The 13,408-nt window shown below is 42.6% G+C and overlaps 1 protein-coding gene across 3 annotated transcripts in view; it reads right to left on the reverse strand.

Annotated features, from left to right (window-relative positions):
- The window catches only part of ASB11 (ankyrin repeat and SOCS box containing 11), a 77,638-nt gene extending 64,701 nt beyond the window's left edge, over window positions 1–12,937 (reverse strand). For 2 of the 3 annotated variants that reach the window (XM_030573335.1, XM_030573342.1), the window contains exons 1-3: window positions 12,747–12,937; window positions 8,915–8,994; window positions 2,853–2,960 (exon numbers count right to left, since the gene is read on the reverse strand). In XM_030573335.1, coding sequence (XP_030429195.1) covers window positions 2,853–2,960; window positions 8,915–8,994; window positions 12,747–12,924 — 366 coding nt within the window. In that variant the 5' untranslated portion in view covers window positions 12,925–12,937. Of the gene's footprint in view, window positions 1–2,852; window positions 2,961–8,914; window positions 8,995–11,376; window positions 11,527–12,746 lie in introns of those variants that run through there. The other variant, XM_030573358.1, reaches the window with a different exon arrangement.
- Between the last annotated feature and the right edge of the window lie 471 nt (window positions 12,938–13,408).

Genomic DNA, 13,408 nt, shown 5'->3' on the forward strand with positions numbered 1-13,408 from the left:
GGCAGCAGAAACAGGACTCTGACACTGAAAATTGTACAAGCTCCTACGTAGAGCTGGCTGGAAAATAGGGATTATTCCCATGGAAAATTTAGACTTTTCACTTAATCTCCTCAAATCGTTTTCAGACACCCAACCCCAACACAGTTGCAGTTTTCTGACCAAATCAAAATCTTGGAAGGAAAGCAAATACTTTGTGAACATTTTTATTTAGTCAAACAGATCTTCTAGTCCCCCGTCTGTTTCCTGCTCTCTCCAGTTTAGAAGTCACACAGATTATTAGATTTCACTGTCAGCACTGTTGCATGATTCCCAGTTTGTCACAGAGATAAGTGCAGCTCTGCTGAATAAACTGCCTGGAAGGGACTTGTTGCATAATGTGGATCTAGTCACTAGTACGCTGTATGATAGCAAATGGGGCCCTTCACTGCAGTTTGCTACAGAATGAGAATTGGAGATCCCAGCTGTACTTATGGAATATGATGAACAGTTTGATTGCCCTCCCCTTATAACAGAGCAGCTAGATTCACAATGACCTCTGTTTCCAACTCAGTCTCCTTTCAAGCTCCAGTTCTACAGCGGAATTAGATCTGCCTAAAAATTTTCTGTGGAAGGTTTTTTTTAGTAATGGAAAATTGGGGGGGGGGGTTAAACTAAAAAATATATAATTTAATAGTCAGGTATGCAGCCCTCTAGGAAAAGCTGTGTCACATTCTATTACCTTTCTGCAGTGCTGTGATCATTTAATTTCCTTCCCTCCTGAGCCATTAACTCTGGAACAACCTTCCTAACATTCTTTCCTCTATTACCAGATAAGTGGGTACCCAGTGGAGAGGAGAAGCAGAGGGGCAGCTTCTTTGCTAGTGTTTTTGCTGGCATTTCGATGCCTGATTGGCTGAGTTGGCAGTCCAGTATAAAATGCTACCAATCAATTCCCAGTTATTGGAGCAGCTTCAACAACGTCTACATGAGGTGATTATGCAACTCTGTGAATGGATGCACAGTTTAGCTTTTTTCCAAGATGCTCAATATATCTTGAACTGCATATATCTGAAAAAGCAAAAGGCAATTTTCCAGCTCTCTTCCAGACTGCCCACCTCCTATTTTGGAAACAGTACAGAATGGGGGTTTGTTTGGCTTCTGGGGAAAGGGAGGGCCTGGCGAAAGATGAGGGCCAGAAGGAACACAAGCACAGTCTTGAAGGGACCAGTATATCTGAAGGAAGAGACGTCCATCATCTTGGATGTCTGAGTCCTACCAGACTGGTTCCCCATATGTGGTGCAAAGGTATTTGCCCAATGAGGTAAAATGAAGTCTACTGTGTTTTGAATGGCACCTCATCCAGCTGCAGAGCTCTACACCCAGGGAATGGGCTCAATGGCAGAACCAGGTCTACAATGGGGAACAATCATTGTGCTAGAAAACTTGCTAACTACCATGATGTTAAACATGACTTAGCACTTAATGTAAATGAGGACAAGTTGTGTTTAAACACCTGTTGAAAGCATAGACCAGCTAATATGCTTTCATCATGACTGTCCTTGTCCACGCTAAGGGCAAAGTCGTACTGCAAGTTAAAATGAGTTTTGAATCCATCTCTAACATGATGCTTTCCCCCAGAGTAGACAAAGCCTTGCTGTGCAGCTCCTACATTTTGATGGTAGCCAATTTGTCTTGCAAAAACACTAGTAAAGCCTCTCCACTGGGTACTGACTTATCCGGTAATAGAGGAAGGAATTCCGGGAAGGCTGTTCCAGAGTAAATGACCTTCTAGTGAAGGAAATGAAAAAGATCACAGTGCTGAAGAAAGGCAACAGAATGGGACACAGCTTCTTGTGTCCGTGACTATTAATTTATGTAAAGAAAAAGCCACTGACTAACTGAGACTGTATATAGCAATGAAGAATGGGAAAAATTGAACTATAAGGATGACTTATTGACAGTGACAATTGATAGTTCAGATTTATGAATTTCTAGGTGCTAAAAAGATATCTGATCAATATACTTCAATTTTTTTTTAAAAAACTGGGTAATTTCACAAACAACCTGAAACTAAGTAATATGAAGATTAAGGTTTTTTTTCCTGTCTGGGGGCTTAAAAATTAATGTACAGTATAGTTATTCTATAATCATATTCTTCTCTGCTAATGAATACATCAGTTGTTGGACTGCACTTTTTTGATTTCTTGCCGCTCCACACATAAATTGTTCAGCATCATAATCAGGGGAACCTGTAAGCAGACCCACTATAATAAATTCCCATATATTTCATTATATTCCCATATTTCATTTTTAAAGATATTTTTATATTAGGTCTAATGTGGAGAAAAGCTGCTCTTTTATTAGACAAAATGTTTCATTTCTTAAGCATCTTTATGTATAAATCACAAACTATCTCAAAAAACTTGGAGCAATTCCAGTGACCATTCTGGAAAGCGAATCATCATCGTAATAGTTAGTTTGGTCTAATTTTCCTAATTTTTTTCCCACTGATCACAGTGAAGTTTCAGAGAAGAAAAACAAAGAGGAATACGTTTGCGATCAAAACAGCCACCAAGCTGTAAAAAGGTGGGGTCCTTCAGGAAAAAAACTATCACTACAGAAATGTAAGTAATTTATTATTAGTGAAAGCAAAATATTGTCCCCTTTTGTGGTCAGAATTTCTCTGTCTCTCTGACACACACACACACACACACACACACACACACACACACACACACACACACACACACACACACTGAGAAGAATCCAATACATGTGTCTCCCTTGGGAGTCCCTGCTAATGCCAGTTGTGTCACCATAGTGCTGATCACTTCACAAGGAAGTGCTGGTCTCGTTTATATGCCCATACTCACTTGAGCACCGTTCTCCAGTAAGACTTTCGCACAAGCGACATGGCCACCCAGGCAGGCCTCATGGAGAGCAGAAACCCGATCTATGGTTACAATGTTCACATTGAATCCCTAGAAATCAGAGCAAAGATGTGAAAAGCAAACAAACACTAAGCAATGCAAACATCATTCCTGGAGTTCATTCTAGGCGGGAGTTACATAGTGGTCAAATCTACAGTCCTTGCCTGGCTACATTCCTACCGAAGTCAATGAGAGTTGCCCTGGAATATGCATGGCTCAGACAATCACTCTGAAAGAAACCGAGTGACACTTATCTGTGTTGCTTCATAATTCATGGTAAATTGCAGGAGAGACACTGTACATCAGCCTGACTGAGATTAATTTCCCTATTCCCAGATATGAAAAGGTGCCTGTGATATGTCATAAACTACATTTTTTATCCGCAAAATGAGCACTCTGACCAGGAGTGTGATTTGTTTTCTGAGTCACGTGGCACTGGTTCTTCTCCCTGGTTGTTTATCAACCTGATTAAACAGGAGTAGAGAATACTGAATAGCAAATACATTTTATAAGTGTTCCATTAACAGCTGTGTCATAAACAGATAGTTAAAGGTTAATAGAACAGGAGTACTTCATGTCTCTTTTGCCTGTAAAGGGTTAACAAGTTCAGTGAGCCTGGCTGTCACCTGACCAGAGGACCAATCAGGGGACAGGATACTTTCAAATCTTGAGGGAGGGAAGTTTTCGTGTGTGCTGTTAGTGTTTGGTTGTTGTTCTCTCTGGGGGCTCAGAGGGACCGGACGTGCATCCAGGTTTCTCTCCAATCTCCCTGATACAGGTTCTTATAGATTCAAAATAGTACTAGGTGATAAGGCGAGTTAGGCTTATGTTTGTTTTCTTTATTTGCAAATGTGTATTTGGCTGGAAGGATTTTAATTTGTACTTGTATACTTAGGCTGGGAGGGTATTCCCAGTGTCTATAGCTGAAAGACCCTGTAAAATATTCCACCTTAAATTTACAAAGATAATTTTTACTGATTTTTTTCTTTCTTTAATTAAAAGCTTTTCTTGTTTAAGAACCTGATTGTTTTTTTATTCTGGTGAGACCCCAGGAGACTGGGTCTGGATCCACCAGGGAACTGGTGGGGAGAAATGAGGGAAGGGGGAGAGAAAGGTTAATTTTCTCTCTGTGTTAGGATTACTTTCTCTCTCAGGGAGAGTCTGGGAGGGGGAGAGAGAAGGAGGGGGGAAGGTGAATTTTCCTCTCTGTTTTAAGATTCAAGGAGTTTGAATCACAGTGATTTTCCAGGGTAACCCAGGGAGGGGAAGCCTGGGCGAGGCAACGGTGAGGGAAAGGGTTTACTTTCCTTGTGTTAAGATCCAGAGGGTCTGGGTCTGGGTCTTGGGGGTCCCCGGGCAAGGTTTTGGGGGGACCAGAGTGTACCAGGCACTGTAATTCCTGGTTGGTGGCAGTGCTAAGCTGATAATTGAGCTTAGAGGAATTCATGCTGGTACCCCATCTTTTGGAAGCTAAGGTTCAGAGTGGGGATTATAGCATGACAAGCTGTATGAACTGAAGCCAGCCACACAAACATTCACAGGGGGAAAAGCAGAGCAAATATGGCTGGATCCAAACATGGCTGGGACTTTGTTGTACGTTTTCCAGACTATGGCTCCATCAAATGACAAGTAAGAATTCAAGCACAAATACATTGGAAATCAGTTCTACTGGAAACTAATTCAAACTCTGCCATTCCAAATACAGTATCTGTAACTATATCAGTGTAGGTTCTAGATATTTCCCACCCCATCACCCTCAAGCAGTTCACAAGATGGTGGTGGTGTTTTTTTCTTTGTAGCAGCAAATATTACCCATGGGAATAAATATTTCTGGGCAATTTAGTGTTGTGAAAGTAGCCAGCCACAACCCACTGACACAATGAGCAATACCCTCTAGCTCAACAATTTAAACTAGAAGAAATGAATATTTTAAAAGAAACAATTCTCTTAAAACTGAAAGCTTTGCTGGGTCATGTCCATATGAAGGAAACATGTAAGAGAATTAACATGAAGCCCAATATTCCTTTTGTACCTGACGTGACCTTCCTAAGATTACTCCATTTTACAGCTTTACAGTAGCAGTGCATTCACTGCACAATATTACCCCCCTCCCCATAGAAGGAAAGCTGCTGTACAAATCCTTTGTGTGAAGAAAAGAAATGGAGGCAGTGATACAGCAGTACAGCAATATACCAGAATTAGATACAGGGCAGCTCCTGGCACCAACGCTCCAAGCGAGTGCCTGGGGTGGCAAGCCGCGGAGGGCAGCCTGCCGGTCACAGTAAGGGCGGCAGTCAGGAGCCTTTCAGCGGCATGCCTGCGGGAGGTCTGCCGGTCCCGCGGCTTCAGTGGCAATTCGGCAGTGGGTACACTAAAGGCTAGATATACATGCCTAACACATGAAATGCAGTACACCAGTGAAAGAAAAAATACCCTATCTATTGAAAACTGGAGTAATCCATTTCATCAGTTAAAAAAATGCTTAAACTAAGAACTAGTAGCCCTGACTTTAGATAATGGTGTCCAGCACTTCCCATTAGAAGAACCAGCTGCTCATAACTTTGCCAAACTTTGAAAATCCAGCCACTTATTTAGGTGCCTCAACAAGAACTGGGTGGGAGCTGAACTCTTGAAAATCTTGACGGGTAGGACTTTTTAAAGCACCCAAGTGATTTAGTTGCATAAGTTCCATTGACTTTCCATGGTACTTGTGGTCTTAGATCAGTAAGATTATCTTTGAAACCACATCTTAAAATAAAAAGTGTTTGGATTTCTTTTAAAGTAAAGATACCTGTTTAATTTGAGCATAAAGGGTAACAGTATAGGTAGCTTCAAAACAGTGAGCAATGTCTATGCTATAGCATGTGCAGCTTTACCCCATAGTTCATCTTGATGCTGTGGATCAACTCCATCCTGCTCCCTTCAGTGGTTACTCCCTTGACTTTAGCTTTACCAACTGGGAGTCCAGTCGTTCATTGCTGAAATCAGTGGCTTCAAAGTGTGCAGAAGCAGACTGTAGATGCAACCATAGATTTTAAAAAAAAGTAATTCTGTGATTTTAGTTATAACTCTTGTTCTCCTTTCCTTCCATCATCCCTATTCTGTTTAACTTGCAATACCTACGCTTAGGTTGTGAAGTTCTGCAAATCAGGTACTGTGACTTTTCTATATTCTGCAAAGTACCTAGAAAACTTCAAGAACTACAAGTATTATGATGCACCAGGGACTAGGCAATGCAGATTCTGTTCTATTCAGGTTCTGGCACTTCACCTATCTCTGTAGTATTTGCGTAGCTTCCAATGCCGCATCAAGCCATGTGCTTAGCATCAGTCATGGGCTGTTCTTTCTTCATTCCTCCCCTCAGGGAGAAAATTGTGTTTGTTTTAAACTACGTGCTATGTGCTTTTGTTTGTGAAATTGGTGCTTGTTTTAAAGAAATGCCATTAAGTAAATCTGTGTTTCGGCATTTCTAAGGGAACAAAAATCATGTTCACAGCTGCAGTTCAACAGCACTTCTTCAATATAGTACCATATGATCATCATGACAACCTGAAAACTAGAGCCAGAAAGAGAGATCTGAACAAGTGAGCCATATTGCTTATCACTTGCACCCTTCATTTCCTCCTCCACAACATACTTTTCCCTCCCAACTATACATATAAAATGATGTGGTCTAAATTAGCTGTTACCATTCAAGAAAGAGATCTTGGAGTCATTGTGGATAGTTCTCTGAAAACATCCACTCAATGTGCAGCGGCAGTCAAAAAAGCTAACAGAATGATGGGAATCATTAGGAAAGGGATAGATAATAAGACAGAAAATATCATACCGCCTCTATATAAATCCATGATACGCCCACATCTTGAATACTGCATGCAGATGTGGTCGCGCCATCTCAAAAAAGATATATTTGAATTGGAAAAGATACAGAAAAGGGCAACAAAAATTATTAGGGGTATGGAACAGCTTCCATTGGAGGAGAGATTAATAAGACTGGGACTTTTCAGCTTAGAAAAGAGACGACTAAGGGGGGATATGATAGATGTCTACGAAATCATGCCTGGTGTGGAGAAAGCAAATAAGAGTGTTATTTACTCCTTATAACACAAGAACTAGGGACCACTAAATGAAATTGATAGGCAGCAGGTTTAAAACACACGCAAGGAAGTATTTCTTCACAAAACGCACAGTCAACCTGTGGAACTCTTTGCCAGAGGATGTTGTGAAGGCCAAGACTATAACAGGGTTCAAAAAAGAACTCAATAAGTTCCTGGAGGATAGGTCCATCAGTGGCTATTAGCCAGGACAGATAGTGATGGCATCCTGTGCCTCTGTTTGCCAAAAGCTGGGAATGGGTGACACGGGATGGATCACTTGATAATTACGTGTTCTGTTCATTCCCCATGGGGCACCTAGCACTGGCCACTGTCAGAAGACAGGATACCTTTGGTCTGACCCAGTATGGCAGCTCTTATGGGCTGTTTTATGGAGTAGTCTGTATTAAATTAAGGCCATCTTTTGTCCTTGAGAGTTGATAGAGTGGCCCCTGAGCATCCCCTATTTTCTACTTTCCATAGAAATCACAGAGAGAAGTCTTGTAACATATCAGAGGCCTGAAATACATTAGCTCACAGGCAGGATCTGGCTCCCTAGAAGTATTTATATGACTCATATGACAAATTCCAATTCCTCAGAACTGAACCGTTCATTGAAAGAAAAGTTTTGAGACTTTATGGCAGTGAAAAAACCCTTCCAAATATGAATTGAGTGTAACTGATGAAGAGTTATCTTTCTAAATCTATAGACATCCTGAAAGAACAGCTCTAAGCCAGGTGAACTCCTTCAGCAAAACTGAGAGCTAACTCTAAGCCTTATGGTGAAAATTTACAAAATTGTTTTTCAAATATCTTAAGCTTGCAATTTGCACAGTCACCACAAGAGACTGCCTGTGCACATATGCATACAAATTGAATAAATGCATGTAAATGACCAAACAAAAAACAGAAAAAGCAATGACCCTGAAGGCATCTTGCATCATTTTTCTCAGTGTGTGATGCTCAATGAAATTACTTTAGTTAACGTATTAAGAGTTTAGTTACTGCATCTTGGTCATATTTTACCCTTCATCTTTGTAAATACCACTATTGTTTTATTGTGGATCAATGGTGGGATATGGCCCTAACTTTGTTGGCCTGGCCCATAAACCATAATTCAGAATGCCTTATGGCCCTCGGCACAGGAAGGGTTTGACAACCCCTTGATAAATAAAGACTGAAGAGAGGAATCTTGAGTACGAGTGGCTGACATCACACTTTGGTAATGCCTACATTTTGAGCAAGGGGTGATTCACGGCTTGTGTAGATATTCTCATGCTAGCTTGATGCGAGATAGTGCAAGTATAAACAGCATAGCCGCAGTAGCACAGGCAGAGTACATATCCATGGGGTTCAAGCTAGTTTGTACTTGGCTCAGCTAAGCCAGGCCACCACTACCACTTCCCATGCTACACTGCTATTTATACGAAGACTAGTTCTCTTCAAGCTACCATGAGTATGTGGTAGTGAGCAGGGAATCACAACACCTGGAATGCAGACACAGCCTTTGGACTGGGCCCCCACCTTGTAGGCTTCTCTGTGGCAAGGAACACATGTGGCTCTGCTTTATAAGGTAACATGCACTTTTGCAGCGTTACAGAAGTGAAATACCTGATCATTAATACCTGAGAAATAATATTGGTATCTTTAGGTTCAAGTCCTATGAAGTATTAGTTGCCTTTGAAAAGGAATCCAAAGATCATGTTTATTATAATTCAGTGTGATCTGTGGCCTTTGTTTTGAGTTTATCCCCAACATTTAATATGACAAAATGTGTCCTGTATATCCTTTTATTTAGAACCCTAACTCTATGTCTTTGAGCGCCCACTGTAATCTATCACATCAGTCGCAGATAAGATCTAACCAAAAAAATCCTGAGGCCTAACCTTTTATTTATTTTTGGTTTCTTACCTGCGCAATCAATGTTTTTAAAGATAGCAGGCACCCTTGGAATGCAGCATCATGAAGAGGAGATCGATCTGCCCATGAACCTAAAACAGCCCAAGAGTTCATTCAAAGGCATTGCAAAGGCACTGCTGGGCACAGAGACACCAAGATACAAACAGTTCCAAAAAAATCGCAAGAGAAATTATTACACACATCCCCCCTTGTCTGCCTGGGAGGATTGATCAAGCTGTGTCAGTGTGTGAAATGTACCCTTGGCCTGAAACCAACAAAGTGAGATTGCCTACGAAAATTCTTTTCAGTGGGAACTGCTGCATACCCAGCTCTTCTGAAAATTAGGCCACTTATTTAGAAACTTAAGTAAAGCCTTATGGGAGGGATCTTTAAAAACACCTAAGTGAGTTAGGAGAACAATGTCACTGATACTTTCTCCCACCTCACAGGTCCCTGAGCTCGGTCTCCAGCCTGAGCCCAAATGTCTACACTGCGGTTAAATAGCCCCTCAGGGCATAGGCGGCAGGTTATGTATGTTTGCGGTGCTCGAGCACCAGGAATATTCAGGGCTGGGGGCCCTGCTCCAGCAATATTTGGAGCTGGGTCTCTCCCCCGGCACTGCCTGGATCAGGCCCTGGCCCCAGCCCGCGGCCCTCGCATCCCTCCCCCTGCCCCGCCCCGCCCCGCCCCGTCTCTGCCTGACAGAAAGCAGCGCAGCGCCTCTCCCCTGCCTGCTTCTGCTGCCGGAGTAGAGCGCTCCTGGTAGAACTGCTGTCTGCTGCCCTTGGGTCCTAGTGCCCACCATTCACTAATGGCAAGGCAGGCTGCCCTTACCCTGCCCTTCCGCCCTAGCCCTGAGCCTCTCCAATGCCCCAAACCACTCATTCACAGCCAGAGCCCTCATCCTCCTGCACCCTAATCCTCTTCCCCAGCCCTGAGGCCCCCCGCATCATGAACCCCTCATCCTCAGCCCCAACCCTCATCCCCCTGCACCCTAATCCTCTGCCCCAGTCCTGAGCCCCCCCGCAGCATGAACCCCTCATTCCCAGCCCCAGCCCTCATCCCCCCGCACCCTGATCCTCTGCCCCAGCTCTGAGCCCCCTCACAGCTTGAACCCCTCTTCCTCAGCCCCAACCCTCATCCCTCCGCACCCTGATCCTCTGCCCTAGCCCTGAGCGCCTCCATCATGAACCCCTCATCCTCAACCCCAACCCTCATCCCTTCGCACCCTAATCCTCTGTCTCAGCCCTGAGCCCCCCCATCATGAACCCTTCATCCTCAGCCCCACAGTCCTCACCTCTGCACTCTCTCCTATCGCCAAACTCCCTCCCAGAGCATGCACTACCTCCCCCTTCCCACACACCCCTTCCCACTCCCAAACTCCCTCCCAGAGCCTGCACTCCCACCCCTTCCTACACCCCCATGCCCAGCCCAGAGCCTGCACCCAAACTCCATCCCAAAGCCTGCACCCCTCACCCCCTCCTGCACACCCACCCCCTGCCCCAACCCGGAGCCTGCATCCAGCACCCAAACTCCATCCCAAAGCCTGCACCCTGCACCCTTCCTGCACCCTAATCCCCAGCCCAGGACCTGCACCCCAGACCTCCCCCCCAAACCCCTCCCAGAGCCTTAGGCAGGTGGGGGCAGAGTTTGGGGGAGCGGAGTTGGGGGGCGGGTTCTGGGCACCACCAAAATTTCTACAAACTTGCCACCCATGCCTAAGCCTGAGCCCAAGTCAGGTGGCACAAGCCAACCATAGATTTTTAATTGCAGAGTAGACATACCCATTGAACACAGAAGAGACAAGCTCCATACAGTCCCAACCGAGTCTGCAGCAGCATTGGGCTATAACTGCAAGGAAAGTCCTGCTTAGCCCTGGCCTGGAGCACATCCAGGGCACACAGTCTTTGCAGTTTTTTAACTAATAAGCTCTAGAAAGTCTTCTGAGCATACAAGAACTGTGATTTTTCAAAGGCTACAACGGGCCAAATTTGGTCAGATATTCACAGGAATGGTAAAAGGATACAAAGGACCATCCTGCCAGATTTCAAGTCCTTGCTCCAGAGTGTGGGAGCAGCCCAAATAAAAGGCCAGCCGAATTTTTGAATGCAGGCAGAACAATGAATTTTTCCCTGGCCTTGTTCTGAGAAAATGCTGAAACATTTTGGCTGAAAGTTATCTATGTATATATACACATATTCTATTCAGCCTGAGGCAGACACTTGACATGGAAAATTTCAGTCTGAACAGTTAAAACTTTGGCAAAGTTATATAATGGGAAGCATCCAGCAACCTTAATAATAGACTGTGCTTCCACCCCCACCTCTAACTAATCTCCTTCACACACACCATACCGCATATACAAACATTTCACACCCATATATACAGTATGTCTATATTTACACACTTCATGTTGCACACTTCTCACCATGAGAATGCACACACATATTTCCATGCCAGCTACAGCAACATACCTCCCTGAAACATGTGGCAAATGTAGTTCCCATAAGGGGCATCTCTTAACTCTCCGGTTACCAAAGGCATGTTTGAAATTTCATGTCCTTTCTAAATTTCTACAGATAATTTAAGCCAGCCTGCTGCTGCTTCTCTCCACATTGCTTTACTTTAGGCTGTGACACTGCATCTGTAATTCAACCTAGTGAGCAGGAAAAAAAATCACATGACCTTGTGTTTTGAAAGATTATCCTTGATGGATAGTTGCAAATGGCAACTTGCAGATAAAAATATATTGTAGTCCTGGTAACCTTGTAAGCACTTAGATAAAGAATCTCTAAATGGGGGCGGGAGGAAGCCAATTATCAACTACTTCACGAAATTTAAATTAAGGCATATGTAATAAGTACTTTGTTTATAAATTAACAGCACTCTTTTCTAATAAACTGTAAGATAATTCTAAAACATTGCAGAGATGGGGATAAATAACTATTTTATTCTGCTTTATACGAGCTTGGTAAGAAGTTGCAATTTGCTGTAGCTTCACTTTGGCCTAGATTCTGATACTCTTACAATGAGCTAGCATCTTACACTGCAAATAGTTCCACTTGCTTCCATAGGACCACTCACAGAGTAAGGCACTATACATCGTGAATCAGAGTCTAGCCCGTAATAAGAACGATGTCACTAAATACTGTGTCTTTATGATTTAATTAGAAAATCAATTACTGATTAGCAGCTATTTTTAAAGCCCTTAGAAGTGTTACTTTGTGTTAATTCCTATCAATGCACTATTGTAGCAAATGTGTTTTAAGTCTGTAGAAAAACTACTTGGAAAGAAACAAATAGAAAAATGATTCTTTGGAGGCCCATTATGTAGAGTAATTTCCATACTTTTGGTTGCACAGGAATCTTAACTATGCTTTTTTTTATGGCCTGGTTCAAAACAACAGGGACGCTAGACTTAGATCCAGTCAGGCATTAATTACATCCTTCCTGGTATCTTCCTTCAGAAAACCCGCAAGCTAACCCTCTTCCCTGATTGCTCTCTGGTTGTAAACTAGGATACATAGTAAAACCTCTTGCCACTCACACAGTTAACTCTGACAAGTGCTTTGCTTTCCAAAGCAAGCGTCTTTATTTACTTTACTATTATTCTATACTTACTATACTTAAACAAGTGTTGTTCACAGTCAAGCTGGCTGTTACAGAGTCTCATATTTTGCACGCCTAGAACATGCCAACCCACATTGTTTTTGCAAAGACTTCAGAAGTAGAAAGTACTTGTGGCCAGAACAAAACATCCATTTTACACTTTTATCAATCACCTCCTCATCCTACAGCAACACAGTAATTAAAATCTAATTTCTCAAGGCATAAAACATTTTACCTGGTGCTATTCCATAGATCTCTTCTGCTATCCTGGCAGCCTCTTTTCTGTTGCCTTTAACAATATAGAAGTGGGTCAGCAGAGCCAAAGAAATCTTAATTAAAAGCTTGAAGCAAAATAAAGCAAAGATTGCAAAATAGATGTTGTTAAAAGCATGGAGTATAGAATTGCCCTCCATTTTGGCTTGCTCATTGTAGTTTCCCAGGTCTGATAAGTTTCACCAGGCTATAATTGGTATCATATGACATCTATTTTCAACCCTCCAGCACTTGCTGTTTCTCAGTTAGGAAAAATACATTCCATTTTTATTCAGGGGCAACCATTGATGTTGAATAACAATGCTGGGTATTAAATCATTTCATGGTCTTATTGGGCTGTAATTATATGTCAAGTACTCATATTTTTCCATTTCTGGATGAAAGAAAACACTATGTGAATATTCACTACAACTACCATAACACACACTGAAGAAACTGAAACAATGTTTTTCATAATGTATAGGTGTAATATTTGAAAATTAGAGATGTTACCTCTCTGCGATTGGGTTGACTTTTCTTTTCCTGAGAGGCACGTGGCTCCTATACAGATCAAAGTACTTTGGCAGTATGTATTTAGCTGAACGCACAATCCTCCCATTATTTAAATTCCTCTTAAAAACTACT

This window comes from Gopherus evgoodei, chromosome 1 (genome assembly GCF_007399415.2).
Source record: "Gopherus evgoodei ecotype Sinaloan lineage chromosome 1, rGopEvg1_v1.p, whole genome shotgun sequence".
Classification (NCBI taxonomy): domain Eukaryota; kingdom Metazoa; phylum Chordata; order Testudines; family Testudinidae; genus Gopherus; species Gopherus evgoodei.